Source organism: Bos javanicus, chromosome 18, assembly GCF_032452875.1.
Source record: "Bos javanicus breed banteng chromosome 18, ARS-OSU_banteng_1.0, whole genome shotgun sequence".
Classification (NCBI taxonomy): domain Eukaryota; kingdom Metazoa; phylum Chordata; class Mammalia; order Artiodactyla; family Bovidae; genus Bos; species Bos javanicus.
Genome location: NC_083885.1, coordinates 62,941,101 through 62,959,177, shown reverse-complemented (window position 1 = coordinate 62,959,177; position 18,077 = coordinate 62,941,101). Strand labels below are relative to the sequence as shown.

The following is an 18,077-nucleotide window of genomic DNA, read 5'->3' as shown; positions in this document are numbered from 1 at the left end:
ATACACCATGACCAAGTGGGCTTTATCCCAGGGATGCAAGGATTCTTCAATATCTGCAAATCAATCAATGTAATACACCACATTAACAAATTGAAAAATAAAAGCCATATGATTATCTCAATAGATGCAGAGGAAGCCTTTGACAAAATTCAACATCCATTTATGATAAAAACTCTCCAGAAAGCAGGAATAGAAGGAACATACCTCAACATAATAAAAGCTATATATGACAAACCCACGGCAAACATTATCCTCAATGGTGAAAAAGTGAAAGCATTTCCCCTAAAGTCAGGAACAAGACAAGGGTGCCCACTTTCACCACTACTATTCAACATAGTTTTGTAAGTTTTGGCCACAGAAATCAGAGAAGAAAAAGAAAAAAAAGGAATACAAATTGGAAAATATGATGTAAAACTCTCACTCTTTGCAGATGACATGATCCTCTACATAGAAAACACTAAAGATGCCACCAGAAAATTCCTAGAGCTAATCACTGAATATAGTAAAGTTACAGGATATAAAATCAACACACAGAAATCCCTTGCATTCCTATACACTAACAATGAGAAAATAGAGAAATTAAGGAAACAATTTCATTCACCATTGCAACGAAAAGAAAAAAATACTTAGGAATATATCTACCTAAAGAAACTAAAGACCTATATTTAGAAAACTATAAAACACTGGTGAAAGGAATCAAAAAGGATACTAATGGATGGAGAAATATACCATGTTCATGGGTCAGAAGAATCAATATAGTGAAAATGAGTATACTACCCAAAGCAATCTATAGATTCAATGCAATCTCTATCAAGCTACCAATGGTATTTTTCACAGAGTGAGGACACTCCATTTTTAAAGTTATTTCTGAACTTTTCCCTGTGCTGGGTACCCCTTACTGTGGGGCTTTCTCTCCTGGCAGTGGACGGGCTTCTCATTGCAGTGCTGATCTTGTGGCACACTTCAGGCTTTAGTCAAACTGTCACTGGTGTTCTACACAAAATCATAAGTTTGAAGGAGGGAAGCACAGCATCATATGACACAGGGGGAGGCGGGCTCATAGCAGAGAATGGCGTTTTCACTTCCTGGAGGTTAAAAACTGATTTCCATTGTTGTAATCCCTGAATGAACATCTTCCAGAGAACCATGGAACCCTATTCTTTTTATGAAAATATGTGTTAATTTATTCTTAGCTGCATCAGGTCTCAGCTGCAGCATGGGGGATCCTCATTGTGGTGCTGGGTGCAGTTCAAGGCTCCAGAGCTCGCGGGCTCAGCAGTTGCAATATTGAGGATAGTTGCTTCAAGGCATGTGGGATCTCAGTTCTCCCACCCAGGATAGAACCCACACTCTCTGCACTGGAAGGTTGACCCTTAATCCCTAGGCCAGCTGGGACATTCCAAGCCCTGTTCTTTCCTTCAACCACAGGCATCTGTTCTTCTCCACTTTATGATCTTGGGAATCTGCTGATACACATTAGAGGATGGTCCATAACAGAAGATGTAGGATGGGCTCCATGGGTTTCCACAGATTCCTGAGAGAGTCCGTCACTGGCTGGTCTTATATATGGAATGCTTTTCTTTTTTTATTTTTTTAATTAGGTGGAGTAGACAGACTCAGCAACCTGGGGCACACCCCTGCTTTTTTTTGGCTTTGATGTCCCCACCAAAGATATGGAGGTCTAGAAGAGTCGCCCCAACCCCAAGAGCCTTGATTCTCTTCCATTCGCACATGCTGTCATCATGGAAGGAGAGCCCAAAGAAGACAGAACAGTGAATGGCGAGGTGAGTCCTCCCGCCCAAACCCTTGCCATAGCCTGAGCCCCTCCAATGCCCAATGTCCCAGCCTTCGAAGATCACATTTCATTTCATCATTCACATCTCCTTCCTCTCAGGACCCATCAGCAGAGGGTATGATATTCGCCCACTTGAACCACAGGACCCTCTCTGAGAGACTGCTCACTCCCACTCCGCTGAGCCCCATGCACCTCTCCGCTGAGACCAGTATCTATGAGGAATTTGATGTAAACCAGATCATGCTGACCCTGACCTGGCCCCATCCTTTGAGCACACAGAGTGTTATAAATTGAAGAGCTAGATCTCTTTTTAAAGGGGTTCCTCCATGGGCACTCCTTCTCCTCCTCCAAAGCAGCCCTGCAGCTCTGAAGTTAAGAGTGGAGTCCAAGAATTATAGGATCGTCCTCAAAAATCCCACCAGCTCTTAGTAATCCCTGGCTATTCTAACACTCTATTTTAACTATCTAACCTTTTGGAGGAAGTTATTCTAATCAATTGCACTTACTGGGTAGGTTACCATGATCATCCTACTTTTTCAAAAATTCCAGTAAAGCATAACAATTTGCAAGTTGAGTCTTCAAATTATTCAGTTTAAAATAAAATAAAGCCAATTTAAAAAAAAAAAACCTCTGTTCAGTAATAGCTTACAAAAATGAACTTGTTTACAAGACAGAAACAGACTTGTAGACTTAGAGAACAAACTTAGAGTTACAGAGGGGAAGGATGAGGGGAGAGATACATTGGAAGTTTAAGATTGACATGTGCAGACTGCTATATTTAAAACAAAATGCTTTCCATGAAACAATAACAAAAGCAATGCAAGAAAGAAAAAGCAATGCAAGTTGGCCAAATAAAAAGATGAAGTATATTCTGTTTGAGATATCCAGTGTGGTGCCACTTGCCACAGGAGGCTGTGTGTGTCTTCATGCTAAGTTGATCAGTCATGTCCGACTCTTTTCGAACCCATGACGTTGTGTAGCTCGCTAAGCTCCTCTGTGCATGGGATTCTCCAGGCAAGAATCCTGGAGTGGGTTGCCATTCCCTTCTCGAGGGAATCTTCTTGACCCAGGGATCGAACCCATGTCTCTCATGTCTCTTGCATTGGCAGGCAGATTCTTTACCACTGAGCCATCGGGGAAGACCCCTCAACCCTTTTCCAGTCGTGGGCACTGGGTGTGCTGGGGTTCCAGGGGTACAAACAGGACAATAAGAACCCCCTCAGTCTGGATCCACACTGGCCGATAAAGTAGTTACCCAGCCATGCCGTACAGACAATGACTCTACACGTATATGAAGTAAAGCATTCAGTTCTTCAGTCACACCCACCACATTTCAAGTGCTCAGGAGCATCATGCAGCCAGGTGCCATGGTGCTGGACAGAGCAGATGTTTAAAAAGTCCCCTCATCACAGAGAATTCTACTGGATATTCCACTCCAGATGACTGAGGGCTGCAGAGAGAACACTTGCCCAGGGAGGCTTTGAACATGTTGTGTTAATCCATTGATATTTGTGTGTTTTGTTTTTTTTGCTTCTTTTCACCAAAGCCAAGGATTTGAGAATCTTGTGCCTTTTAAGTTATCAACTGTTGGCACAATGTGGCTTGGCTCAACCAAGCGGAGGGCTGAAGAGGATAACACCATGAGGACCCCGGTGTGAACTGAGCTGGCCAATGGGGTGAAAATCAAGCTCCACAGAGCCTTAGTTGCTCACTGAGCTCTCTGTGTGTGATGTCTCTCCTGGCTTAGAACTAAACCGCCCAAGAACTCTTTTACCAAGAAATGTCAGGATCGCTTAAAGTGAAGACATTCTGGGGCTCCTGTGTTGCTACTGTCACTGTTTCCATTTTTCCCCCTAGTTATCCTTATTTGTTTTTGGCCTTTAGGTTCGGGGACCAGATGTCATAATCTTCCTTTTTCTGCATGTTCACAGTGTAGACATGAACCCCAGTTATTCTTATATATCTTCTTTTAAAAAAATAATTGAATGTTAGCATTTGATGCCTGCATTCTGCAGAATCTCAATTCTTCAGCCAACTATAGAACATGGGTTTACCTGGGTCATGGGTGTATTTCTGCTGTGTGGCACCAATGCCTGGTACAGAGTAGGTGCTCTGCAATAATTTATGAACAGATCAAAGATGAGAAGTAAATTCCATTTCTGCAGGGGACTGGGAAAATAAAGTTCTGAGTCTTATTTGGAGCCAAACTGTCCAGGGCTGATTAAGAGCGAGAACATGGGTCCCACCCTCTGGAGCAGGGGGTTAGACCAGGCAGAAAGAGAAAGAGCTGAGACCTCATGTCTGGGCTGAGATGCCTCCTGAGCCCTGCCTGGAGACATCAGAGCCAGGTCCACGGAGGGGCTGCACCCTGTTGTGAGTCCATGGCCGTGGGAACCCTGAGGGGTGGCGGCAGCCCCCCAGGGACCACATCCTGTTTGTCCTCTAGGGCCCCGTGGTGTCCTCATCTGTACAGGGCAGGGACGGGGGCAGCTGGGCACTCAGAGCTGTAGACATGCCTTCCATCTTCTCTGAGCTTCTCCTCCTCGGCCAGTTGTGCAGAGCAGGGAGGGCACTGCAGGAGGGCACATGATGCCCACCCTGCCCCCAGTTCACGGGAACCTCAGGGTTCAGACAGCGTGAGGGGCCAGGGATCCTGATGGGGAGAGAATTAGCCCAAGCTTTCAGTGGCAAATCTTTCACTTCCAGGGCTGAGTCTGGGCCAGAGGACCCCTAACCCTGCAGGTGACTCCTCCTGGGTCTCCTGGGACCCATATCTCACTTGAGTCCCAGGAAGGTGGTAGGGGGCAAGGTCAGGGCACTGGGATTCTAGAGTGATGCTGGTGAAACCTGGAAGGGCTCAGGAGCTGAGCTGGGGAGTGAGGAGTGGGGAAGTCCTGGGACTTAGCCTCTGATTTCCTTCCAGGGACCCCCCACAAACCCACCATCTGGGCTGAGACTCTTTTGGGAAGCTCAGGGTGCCCATGTGAATACACCCTAGGCAGAGTTGGAATGTGAGAGTGAGTACACAGACCATCAGGGAGTATGCTGCAGTTGGCCTGCATTATTTGGAGAAGGAAATGGCAATGCATTCCAGTATTCTTTTTTTTTTTTCTTCTAATTTTATTTTATTTTTAAACTTTACATAATTGTATTAGTTTTGCCAAATATCAAAATGAATCCACCACAGGTATACATGTGTTCCCCATCCTGAACCCTCCTCTCTCCTCCCTCCCCATACCATCCCTCTGGGTCGTCCCCAGTGCACTAGCCCCAAGCATCCAGTATCGTGCATCGAACCTGGACTGGCAACTCGTTTCTTACATGATATTTTACATGTTTCAATGCCATTCTCCCAAATGTTCCCACCCTCTCCCTCTCCCACAGAGTCCATAAGACTGTTCTATACATCTGTGTCTCTTTTGCTGTCTCGTACACCGGGTTATTGTTAACATCTTTCTAAATTCCATATATATGTGTTAGTATACTGTATTTATGTTTTTCCTTCTGGCTTACTTCACTCTGTATAATAGGCTCCAGTTTCATCCACCTCATTAGAACTGATTCAAATGTATTCTTTTTAATGGCTGAGTAATACTCCATTGTGTATCTGCAAAATCCCATGAACATTGGAGCCTGCCAGCCTACAGTCCATAGAGTTGCAAAGAGTCAGACATGGCTGAGTGACTTCATTTTCTTTCATCTTGTTTTAAAATTTATTTATTTTACTGGTTCCATTTTTTAATCTCATCATATACATATTTTATTGAAGTGTAGTTGACTTACAATGTTTCAGGTGCACAGCAAGGTGATTTTCAGTTATACAAGCACACATACATTATTTTTCAAATTATTTTCCATTTTAGGTTATTACAAGATATTGACTATAGTTCTCCATGCTATACAGTAAATCTTTTTTGCTTGTTGCATACATTTTTTAAAAAATTAGAAATCTAGCATTGTATTGATTCTTCTATTTTTAAACATATGGTATATGCCACATCAGTGTTATGCTACACTGAGAGTGAAAGCATGATACCAAAATCCCACCATGTCCATGATAAAAGTAAATGGAAAACAGTGGCAATGTTAATTGTGGGAGGAAATATTGAATCACATTATGTTACTGGTGGGCTTTCCTGGTGACTCAGATGATAAAGACTCTGCCTGCAACACAGGAGACCTGAGTCGATCCCTCAGTTGGGACGATCTCCTGGAGATGGAAATAGCAACCCACCCCAGCATTCTTGCCTGGAGAACCCCCATGGACAGAGGAGTCTGGTGGGTTGCAGCCCATGGGATCACAAAGAGTCAGACATGACTAAGGGCCTAAACTATTCTCAAGGCTCTGAACTTAAAAGGTATAACACTTTCCCATTCATATAGAGATAAAAAGTGACAGAACAGACAGAACCTTTTGCATTGTAAGAAGCTTAATGACCAGATCTGCATGGACAGCTTGGAGAACAAAGGATTCCAGGATGAAAAGATTTCCACAATGGAGGGGACGTAAGTATAGCTATGGCTGATCCATGTCGATGTATGGCAGAAACCATCACAGTATTGTAATTGCCCTTTAATTAAACATAAATAAATTAAGGGGGGGAAAAGCTTGCAACAGGGCTTCCCTGCTGGTCCACTGGTTGGGAATCTGCCTGCCCATGTGGGGGACATGGGCCCGATCCCAGGACCGAGAAGATTTCACGTGCCTTAGGGCTGTTAAGCCAGTGGGCCTCAAGCCCATGTGCCTAGATCGGGTGCTCCACAACAAGAGAAGCCACAGCTATAAGAGACCGTGCACACAGCAAAGAGCTGCCCAACTTCCCACAACTAGAGAAAGCCTGTGCACAGCGACGAAGACCCAGCACAGCCATTAACTAGTTAATTAAAACACTGCAACAACCAGCAACACCTCCTCCTGTTTTAGTGTGTGTGTGTCTGTGTGTGTGTGTAAGTGTGAAAGTGTGAGTTCACACATGGGTGTTTAATGTGTATTGTTCTCTTTTCTTGGAATTTTCTTCCTCATGGGCTAGGGTTATTTTACATTCAGTAAACACTGTTTGACCATCCCTCTCACTCCCCAAAAAGCCCATCTAAGTCAGGTAAGATGATTCTATGGGGCACAAGTTCATGATCTCCTTGGTCTGCTGGCTTTCCAATAAAGTCACTATTCTTTTCCTGAAGACCTCATCACTCTGTCCCTTGACAAACAACGTGAGGTTGGACTCAGAGCACATTCATGAGACGTTGGCAGAGGTGTTGTTCATTTTAGCGAAAATCCATAGACGTCACTCTCACAATTGATATCTGTGGTTTAAAAGAAGATACGCAGATGGCCAACAGGCATATGAAGAGATGCTCAGCATTGCTCATTAGTAGAGAAAGGCAAATCGACACTGCAAGGAAGTACCACCTCATACCGATCAGAATGGCCATCATTAGACAGTTGCCGAATAATAGATGCTGGAGAGGGTGTGGAGAAGAGGGAAACCCTCTTACATTGCTGGGGGGAGTGGAAACTGGTGCAGCCGCTGCGGAAAACAGTATGGAAGTTCCTCAAAAAAAGTAAAAACAGAGTTTCCATATGATCCAACAATTCCAGTACCAAGCATATATCTGGAAAAAAACTATATCTTGAAATGACTCATGCACCCCTATGCCTATAGCAGCAAAACTTACAATAGCCAAGACATGGGAACAGCCTAATTGTCCACTGACTGATGATTGGATAAAGAAGATGTATGTGCTTATACAGACAGAGAATGGAATACCACTCAGACATTAAAAAAATGAAATCATGCCATTTTCAGCAGCATGGATGAACCTTGAGATTAACATATTAAGTGAAGTAGACAGAAAGAGAAAGACAATTTTCTGTGATATCACCCATGTGTGGAATCTAAAAGGAACATATCAATGAAACAGGAACAGACTCACAGACATAGAGAACAGGCACAGACATACAGAACAGGCTTGTGGTTGCCAAGGAGAGAAGGACCGGGAGCTTGGGATTAGCAGATGAAATCTGTTTATACATAGAATGGATAAAGAATGAGGTCCTACAGTATGGCACAGGGAATTTTATTCAGTATCCTGGCATAAATCATAAAGGAAAGAATATATATGTCGAGCTGAATCACTGTGCTGTACAGCAGAAATGAACTATACTTCAATAATTTTTTTTAATTTTTAAAAATTTGTGGTTTCGACATCTGCAATGAAACATTAATGGCAGTAAAAATGCACAAACTGAAATGACAAAGAATACAGACCAATTCTGAAACATGATATTAAGTAAATAAGAGGAAATTTTAAGAAAAGCGACTGTACTGTTACTCCATTACATACATAATGATCAAGGGGAGACCAGATTTATTACTTACAAAGCATCACTAATCTTAACGACCCCCACCCCCAGTAAAATGGTGTGGAATCGCTGCCCTTACTGAGGTCCTTTCCTGTCTATGAACAACAGCTGAACTGGGTGTATGTCTGCCCTTGGAGTCCTGAAACAGCTGGGCCATTTTGCCCCAGTTTGGAGTTGATTGTTCTGGACACACTCCTCACTCAAGCATTTTGGAGCTTGGAAGTCTCTACTTGACATATTTGTGTACCTTTGAGTATCTAGGAAGTAAGGTTGTCCACCTTTTCAGGCAGAACAAATCCCCCTCCCAAAAAAACACCACAGTCATCTTTACACACATTATCTTTGTGTACATGTGTGGTCCTTGGATTGGAAAGGGAGGAAGAGAGAGAGATAGAGAGTGTTGTGTGTGCGAAGTTTCCACTCACAGTCACGAAATAATTTCAGATGAAGAAGAGTCAGAGAAAGACAAATATCACATGATATCATTTATTTGTGACATCTAAAAAAATGAACTTATTTACAACACAGACTCACAGAGAATGAACTTACGGTTACCAGGGGAATAGTGTCAGGGGAGGTTAGATTGGAAGTTTGGGACTGACGTATACACAAGGCTATATTAAAAACGCATGACCACAGGGACCTACTGTATAAAACAGAGAATTCTACATAATATTCTGTAACTACCTAAGTGGGAAAAGAATTTGAAAAGCAATAGATGCATGTATATGTATCACTGATTCACTTTGTTGTACATCTGAAACTAACACAGTTAGTTTCTTAATCACATATATTACAATATAGAATTTTTTCATATGTTCAAAGAGCCATAATATGCATGTCTGGTCCTCCCATAACCCAGCGGGATGGTTTGGGGAGAAGGAGGGTTCAGGATAGGGAACACGTGTACCTGTGCCAGATTCATGTTGATATATGGCAAAACCAATACAATATTGTAAAGTTTAAAAATAAAAGAAAATAAAGGAAAAAATAGGGGAAAAAAAGAATGCAGAATAAAAGTATTAATGAGTCTTTAATTGGCAACCTGCACTGAGCCTGACATATGAGGTGGGAACATGTGATTTCTCTTCTTTGAAGAGTTAAGGTTAATGAGATTTATCATGAGCTTGGGAAAAGCATCCTGCATGGTATACACTGAATCACCGTTACTACTTCCTAAAGGCAGTAAGATCTGTCTGAATCCTCTTAGGTTTATAGTGTTTAGGGAAACAAAAAGTGACGATCGGGTCATGAGGCATGCTCCGTGATGCGGCTCAGGTCAGACTTCCATCCCTGGAGTGAGAAAAGGCTGGCCATCTTCCCATGTGACATGACCCAGGCTGACTGTAACAACAACACCGCCTGCTTCCGCATCCTGTGCCTCTGTCAGCTTTGCTCAGTTCTGCCTCCTGTCTCACAGAAGCAGAGCCATGTGCCCCACACTCCTCAGCCTCCTGAGTCTCGGTGAGTCCAGAAAGACACAGTCGGAGAGGGTTATGGTGGAAACCGGGGGGTCTTCACACCACTGACCAGGTTCCCTGGATGAGGGTGCAAGGAGCGTGGGGTCCATCAGGACAAGCCTTCTCTGACATGCTTTTCCTTCTAGGATTCTATGTGAGTCTGAGGAACTGGGCAGCTGTGGGTGAGTCCTCCCCATCCCTTATTTCTCTGTTGAGCAAAGTAGTTGGGGCTGATGCAGATGACACTGGGGTCGGGGTGAGACCCCTGTCAGTACAGCGAGAGCCCTGTGTCCTGTGGATCCCAGGTCCTCCTATTGGCCTTGATAGTCATCTTCGCTCTCCCTAGAGGTTAGTCTAGTTCTGGACTCTGGACCTGAAGGCACAGTGTGAAGTCTGGGAGCTGGGAGCTAGGCCCACTGAGTGCCATTTCTATCATGAGAGGGGAGGAGGAGGCTGCAGCCCACAGACCCTCCCCCACAAGCTGGCTCCTGGCATCTCCAACTGGCCCTTAACAACAGGATCTACAGAACCGCCCACTAGACCTGACCCCAGGGAAGCGTCTGGTCATCAGGCAGGGCCACTTGGACCTTGTCACACATTTGATGTAGGTTAGTTAACAAAGGAGCGAGGTTCAAGGTTTACTTCCTTCTTTTTAGTCTAGTGGCTTTTTCACTGCTTTGTTGTGTTAGTGTTAGTCAGTCATGTCCTACTCCTTTCGACTCCATGGACTGTAGCTCACCAGGCTCCTCTGTCCATAGGATTCTCCAGGCAAGAATATGGAGGTGGTTGCCATTTCCTTATCCAGGGGATCTTGCCATCTCAGGGACTGAACCCTGGTCTCCTGCCTTGCAGGAAGATTCTTTACCATTTTGAGCTACAACAAATGCAACAGGGAAGTCCTTTCGCTTCTTGTCCATGCATCAATTTTTCTGTGGTATTTTATTTTGCCTTCATCATGCAGCTTGTGAGATCTTTCCCTGATCAGGGTTTCAACTTGGGCCCTTGGCAGAGAAAGTGCCAAGTCCTAACCACTGTACAGCCCAGGTTTTTTGTGTTTTGAGAGAAAGGTTCTCAACATTTTGTCAACCCAAGGAGTGATTCATGTCCTGAGAATTTCCATGATGTCCATCCTGGATTGACTGTATCTCTGTCTGTCCCCAAGCCCCAGGTGTCCTTGAGCATCAGGGTGATGCACTTTAGGGGAGGAGAGTTCAAAGAATTAAAGGGGAAGCCCACCCACGAGGGCTGTGGGGAGAGCTGACTGTTCCCATTTTCTACTCAAAGCCTGTGTCTCCTTCTCTCCTAGGTGAATATGAGAAGCTGTCTTTGTCCGCCTGGCCAAGCCCCGTGGTTCCCTTAGGACAGACTGTGACTCTTCAGTGTCACTCCCATTCCCCACTTAAGAGATTCAGACTGTTCAAAAGAGATGGGAAAAGGCGTTTGCCTGAGCTCCAAGGAGATCATTTCAATAACTTCACCCTTGGCCCGGTGACCGGAGAACATGCCGGGTCCTACACATGTTCTGAAGCCTACTGGTCTGCACCCAGTGACCCCCTGCAGATTGTGGTCTCAGGTAGGAGGGGTCCAGCCCAGCCCAGTACAGCCGTGCCTGCAGGCAATCCTACCCTAGGTCCACTTGCCCATGCAGAGCAAGACTTCCTCAGGACCCCCAGCCAGGACCAAACCAGGGAAAGAGAACCCACTCTGAGAGTTTAAACTCAGGGTGTCGAATAGAGGGATGGGGTGCCCCAGGGCAGGAAGGAGGAGCCTCCCTAGGCATGAGTTAGACAGGATGCTGCCACTGCCTGCCAGCAGGGAGGATGGGGCATGACCCTGATCCAGCACCTGCCACCTGGTAGGGAGCTATAATCCCATTTGAAGGAGCTGAAGCCTCAGGGACAAGTCCCAGGAATGTCTCAGAGGCATGAGGTGGGGACACAGATGGGGAAATGTTCCCTTTTCTCCACCTCCACCCCAATGTCCTGGAGTCAGCGCCCACATTCTAGATGAGTGTGAAGGGAGCCAGGGTATGCATCCTCAGACCCACCCCAGCCGCCACCACGCATATTAGGGATGGGATGAAGCTGAGAGCATGGTAACCCACTCCAGTATTCTCAACTGGAGAATCCCATGGGCAGAGGAGCCTGGCTGGCTACAGTCCATGGAGTTGCACAGAGTCGGACTCAACTGAAGTGACTGAGTAAGCATGCATGAACCCCAGAGCAGATCCAACAGCTAAAGAGCTTAGAATGAGCACAGAGGAGGCAGAGGTCTTGAACAAAAAGAAACATGAGCCAAAGTCCAAGAACAAGGCTAAAGAGAATGCAACAAAACACACAGGAAGGGTAATTGGCTCCGCTGGTAAATGGGGAGGAGTTTTACACCTTCAGATGTCAGCGGAAGGGCCAAGGTGGGTGACTCACTGAAGCTCACAACCTTTTGTTCCTAGGTGTGTTCAAAAAACCCTCCATCTCAGCCCACCCAGGGCCCCTCGTGCAGCAGGGAGACAATGTGACCCTCCGCTGTCACTCACTGGTGATGTTTGACAAGTTTATCCTGCACCATGAAAACAGCACAGGGCATTTCCAGAGACATGGAGAGATGCTCACTGGTGGGTATGCCCCAGCTGACTTCTCCATTGGCCCCATGACTTTGGCGAGTGCCGGCACCTACAGATGCTACGGCTCTCTCAGAAGATCCCCCTATGAGTGGTCAGCCCCCAGCGACCCCGTGGACATCATGATCACAGGTGAGTGTGGCCATACGTCCCTTCTGCTCTCTGTGTCACAGAAGGTCTGGTGTCCAGTCCAGCATCAGTACTGGGAGAGAATGACAGGCGTGCAGAGACACTCACAAACTCAGGAGAGGGAACAAACCAGAGAGAGAGGAGGTGTGAACACGGAAGGGAAAAGAGAACCGAGTCCCTGCCATGTGCTAAGAAGACACAGCTGGTGACAGACTGAAGGACCAAGAACATGAAAGAACGACCAATAGAGAAAAATGAACCAGAGCAGGGACCCAGGAAATTCCCCGCTCAGGCAGCCAACGATGGTTGGTTAAGGGGTTGGTTTCCTGCTTTCATATCAGAGCTCCCTTCCTCTGTCAGCAGCACATTGTGGTACCAGACGCCCTTGCTGTCCAGCCCCTGGGTGATCGTGATGGAGGTTGACACCCTGACATTGCTCAGCGTCGCGGTTTAACGCGTCCTTCTGCACAAAGGGGCGGGGGGAGTGGTCCCTCCAACCATCCCCGCTAAACCATCCCTTCCAGCCCTTGGGGGTGGGCAGGGCAGCGCTGAACACGCCCTCAAGAAAGAGGTGGTCAAAGATTAATGAGATTCTGGCAATTTTCACTCCATAATCTCTTCTTCTGGGTCAATGCCATGTTTGCTGATGGTCCCCAGCAGTAGTTAGTAGTCTATTTAGTAGTAGTCTGCTTATTTCAAGAGAATGGCACATCTGGTTGATTTTTATAATTTATTTTATCTTATTTATGCTTGTTGAAGTCTAGTTGATTTCAGATGTTGTTAATTCCTGTTGTACAACAGAGTGATTCAGTTATTCATATACATATATTCTTTCTTTAAAAAAGAATATTAAATGACAATCCATTTTAAAAATTATTTATTTTTTAAAAGGATTTTAAATGACACTCCATTTTTAAAGTTATTTCTAAGTTTTCTTTTTTTATTTATTTTTTTTTTAACTTTACAATATTGTATTGGTTTTGCCATATATCAACATGAATCCACCACAGGTATACATGTGTTCCACACCCTGTAGCCTCCTCCCTCCTCCCTCCCCATACCATCCCTCTGGGTCATCCCAGTGCACCAGCCCCAAGCATCCAGTATCGAGATTCGAACCTGGACTGGTGACTCGTTTCATATATGATATTATACATGTTTCAATGCCATTCTCCCAAATCAACCCACCCTCTCTGTGCTGGGTACCCCTTACTGTGGGGCTTTCTCTCCTGGCGGTGGGCGGCCTTCTCATTGCAGTGCTGCTCTTGTTGCACACTTCAGGCTTTAGTCCTCTACTTAGGAGTAGAGTTACTTTGTGCTTTAAGATCAAGCTCTCCTCCTTCCAGGTCTGTCCAAAAAACCCTCTCTCTCAGCCCAGGGGGGCTCCATGGTGAGGTCAGGAGAGAACGTGACCTTGGTCTGCAGCTCCGAGAGTGCCTTTGACCAGTTCCATTTGCTCAGGGAGGGGGTGAACCTTGGACGCCATCTCGCTGGAGGGCAGAGCCCCTGCAGAGCACTCCAGGCAGAGTTCCCTCTGGGTCCTGGGACCCCAGCCCACAGCGGGGTCTACAGGTGTTACGGCTCTTTCACTCGCTCTCCCTACTCGTGGTCAAACTCCAGCGACCCACTGTTCCTGTCTGTCACAGGTGAGCAACCTCTTCCTGGCCCATGCTTTGTTGTTCCTGTTCAGACGCTATGTTGTCCAACCCTTTGCCACCCTGAGGCCTGCAGCACAACAGACTCCTCTATCCTTCACTATCTCCTCCACATGGATCACAGCCTTGTAGTGGTGAAGGGGCCTTCGTACCTCAGTGAAGCTATGAGCCAGTCATGCAGGGCCACCCAAGCCTGACGGATCATAGTGAAGAGTCCTGACAAAGCATGGTCCCCTGGAGGAGGAAATGGCAACTCATTCCAGTATTCTTGCCTGGAGAACCCATGAAGAGTCCCATGCTTTACAATATACACAATGAGATTGCACTGGGCAAAAAGCCCATTTGGGTTTTTGCATAACAGCTTACTGTATCGTGAACCCTATATCAAGGGCTCCATGCTGGTGTCAGGGCAACCTTAGGGCTTCTGGAGAAATGGAGGCAATGAGAACCAGAGAGGAAGAGAGATGGTAGATGGCATCTCAACTCTCTTCCACTTCCTGTATGGATGCCCCACATCACAGTCCTGTCTATCCAGGCAATAAAGAAAAGGGTCAGGGTAGACCCAGGGGGAGGAGAGGCTGGGCTCATTCGGGAGCATCAGAGATTACATTGGCCACTTGCTCTTAATGTTTTCCCAGAAGCACCTCTGACATACAGGTGATATCGCAATTAAGGAGCATAAATACTCATTCCCGTAGCAGAGAGAATGTCTCTTGCTTACAGCTGTCTTTCACCAGGCATATTCTTCCTGCCTCCTTCCACCATCCCTTCTCCAGGATGGAGGTTCTACTCAGTGCATTCACGGGGAGGAACCAGAAGCTCTGCCCTCCCCCATCAAGGCTCTGAGAGATGACAGAGTCAAGGACAGGCAGGAAGTCAACCTTCCAGAAAGAATAGTCCTCATTCAGTCAGTATTTGGACGTTTACTTCTTCACCCCTTCTGTCTTTTTCCCCCTAGGATCCACTACGAGTACTTGCCCATCAACCATGGATCCACACACCACAGAAGGTAAGCAAGACGGTCTCCTATCTCAGCAAATTTCTGAGAAGACAGAGGGTTCCTGTGTGAGTGTTAGTTCTACCACCTCCCAGCTCTGTGACTTTGGGCTCCTCAACGTCCCCGTCATGTCAGCATTTGAGACCGTGGTCTGCCTAGAACCAGAGAGGGCATTGAGCTGCTCATGTTCTGTGACTGAAATTTTCTAAATTGAACAAAGCAGGTCAGAGTGACATAACCCCATGCTTAAGGGAGATACTCACCCTCCCTCCACCAGGATCTTTGGGGATGGATGGCAGGGCAAGCAGAGAATTTTAGGGAGCGCCTTATATATGTGTTATTCCTCTTAGTATTTTGTGAACTAAGCATTCCACAGGTCAGAAATAAAAGTGTCATATCTTCTTGAGGATTCCATTCCAGGTCTATGTGGATGGAGGGGGAAATGTTTTGTGGATTAAAGGTTCTCCATTCATGCAAAATCACCATGCCATGTCATATGGGGCAGCAGAGAAAAACTGCTTCGGTGCCTGGGGGACCTTGGTTCAGACATCTGCTGGTCTTGCGTGGCCTCTTTACTTCATCCACTGCTAGCATCTCTCCTGGATGCTTTGGTACCTTCTGGGAAGTGGAGACCATAACTGATCAGGTTGAGAGCTGCTGACAGTTTGACACAAGGATACATTAAACCCAGTGTGTTGGGGCACAGCGTGTGTAATGAATACCCAGACCTTCTACCGTTTGCTTGTTGGCAGAAGCACAGCTTTCTCAAGCACACTCCAGCACGTGGTACATTGTCCTTGGGCTTGTCATAGCCTTCACCTCTACCAGCATCATCCTCGCTGCTCTTGTCTGTCACTGGTGTTCTACCCAAAACCGTAAGTCTGAAGGTGGTGAGCTCAGCATCATCTGACCCAGGGGGAGGTGGGCTCATAGCAGAGAATGGCATGTTCACTTCCTGTAGGTTAAAAACTGACTTCTGTTGTTGTAATCCCTGATGGAACATCTTCCAGAGACCCATGGAACCCTGTTCTTTTTATGAAACTATGTGTTGATTTATTCTTGGCTGCATCAGGTCTTGGCTGCAGCATGGGGGATCCTCATTGTGGTGCTGGGGTGCAGTTCAAGGCTCCAGAGCTCATGGGCTCAGCACTTGCAGCATCGAGGATACTTTCTTCAAAGCATGTGGGATCTCAGTTCTCCCACCAGGGATAGAATCCACATTCCCTGAACTGGAAGGTTGACTCTTAATCCTTCGGCCGCCAGGGACATTCCAAACCCTGTTCTTCCCTTCAACTACAACCATCCATTTTTCTCCCCTACATGATCTTGGGAATCTGCTGATATGTAGAAGAGGATGGTCCATAACAGAAGACATAGGATGGGTCTGTGGGTTTGCACAGGTTCCTCAGACAGTCCATGATGACTGGGCATGTATATGGAATGTTTTGTTTTGTTTTGTTTTCATTTAGTAGAGTAGACAGGCTCAGCAACCTGGGGCACACCCTGCCTTTTTCTGGCTTTGATGTAACTATCAAAGTTACGGAGGTCTGGAATAACTGCCTCCACCCCGAAGAGCCTTGACTCTCTTCCATTTTCAGATGTTGCCATCATGGAAGGAGAGCCCATGGAAGCCAGAATAGTGAATGGCGAGGTGAGTCCTCCCAGCCCAAACCCTTGCCATAGTCTGAGCCCCTCCAATGCCCAATGCCCCAGCCTTTGAAGATCACATCTCAGTCCATCATTCTCACTTCTCTCCTCTCAGGACTCTGCAGCAGAGGACGTGATATACGCTCACTTGGACCTCAGAACCCTCTCCGAGAGACGGTTCACTCCCACTCCCCTGAGGCCCATGCACACCTCCGCCGAGCCCATTATCTATGAGTAATTCAACATAAACCAAGACCGTGCTGAGCCCTGACCTGGCCCCATCCTCTGAGTACACAGAGTCTTACAAATCAAGGACATAGATCTCTTGTTAAAGGGGTTCCTCATGGACACTCCTCCTCCAAAGCAGCCCAGCAGCTCTGAGGTGAGGAGTGGAGTCCAAGAACTACAGTATCATCTTCAAAAGTCCCACCACCTCTTAATGATCTCCTGGCTATTCTAGGACTCTATTGTAACTATCTCACCTTTTGGGGAGATGCTATAATCAATCGCTCATACTAGATAGCTTATCATGATCACCCTACTTTTTATAAAATTCCAATAAAGCATAAAAAATTTGCCAGTTGACTCTTCAAATTATTCCGTTTAAAATAAAACAAAATGAATAAAAGTAAACCCCTTTATTCAGTAACATTTTACAAGGGTAAACTTATTTACAAGACTGAAACAGACTTGTAGACTTAGAGAACAAACTTAGAGTTACCAGAGGGGAGGAGTGGGGGACAGATAGAGGGAAGTTTGGGATTGACATGTGCACACCATTATATTTAAAATAAAATGCTTTCCATGAAAAAATAATAATGCTAGTTGGCAAAATAAAAAGATGAAGTATACTCTGAGATAGCCAGTATGGTGCCACTAACCATATTAGGCTGAATACATGCATGCTAAGTCAACTCAGTCATTTTTGCGACCCATGGACTGTAGCCGCCCAGGCTCCTGTGTGCATGGGATTCTCCAGGCAAGAATACTGGAATCGGTTTCCATTCCTTTCTCCAGGGGATCTTCTCGACCCATCAAACTCAGGTCTCTCAGGTCTCTTGCAATGACAGGCAGATTCTTTACCACTAAGCCACCAGAGAAGCCCTCTCAGTTTTCTAAAAAGAACAAAATCCTGACTGTTGAGAACATGGATTGACTTGGAGGTCATTATGCTTAGTGAAAAAAGTCAGACAGGGAAAGAGAAATGCTGTATGTTTTCACTTCTATGTGGAATCTAAAAATCAAAATAGTGATTTCCTTGATTGTCCAGTGACTAAGACTCTGGGTTTGCAATGCAGGGGGTCCAGGTTCAATCCCTGGTCAGAGAACTAGATCCCACAAGCTACAACTAAAAGGATACCACATTCCACAACTCAGATCTGATGCAGCCAGATAAACAATAATAAGTACTAA

General features: G+C 45.8%; 1 protein-coding gene across 1 annotated transcript; it reads left to right on the top strand.

The window, feature by feature from the left end:
• Positions 1-1,742: 1,742 nt before the first annotated feature.
• LOC133229483 (putative killer cell immunoglobulin-like receptor like protein KIR3DP1) lies at positions 1,743-17,235 on the top strand. The gene is made up of 9 exons (XM_061385849.1): positions 1,743-1,784; positions 1,895-2,023; positions 10,820-11,192; positions 12,069-12,368; positions 13,712-14,011; positions 14,979-15,029; positions 15,770-15,892; positions 16,616-16,668; positions 16,780-17,235. Exons 1-9 carry the CDS (start codon positions 1,743-1,745, stop codon positions 16,900-16,902), a joined length of 1,494 nt encoding a protein of 497 aa, XP_061241833.1. The 3' UTR covers positions 16,903-17,235.
• Positions 17,236-18,077: the final 842 nt, after the last annotated feature.

Coding starts and splice junctions, on each gene's coding strand:
- LOC133229483 (XM_061385849.1), top strand. CDS start 1,743: ATGGAAGGAGAGCCCAAAGAAGACAGAACAGTGAATGGCGAG. Junction 15,893..16,615: donor CTGGTGTTCTACCCAAAACC/GTAAGTCTGAAG, acceptor TTCCATTTTCAG/ATGTTGCCATCATGGAAGGA. Junction 16,669..16,779: donor CCAGAATAGTGAATGGCGAG/GTGAGTCCTCCC, acceptor CTCTCCTCTCAG/GACTCTGCAGCAGAGGACGT.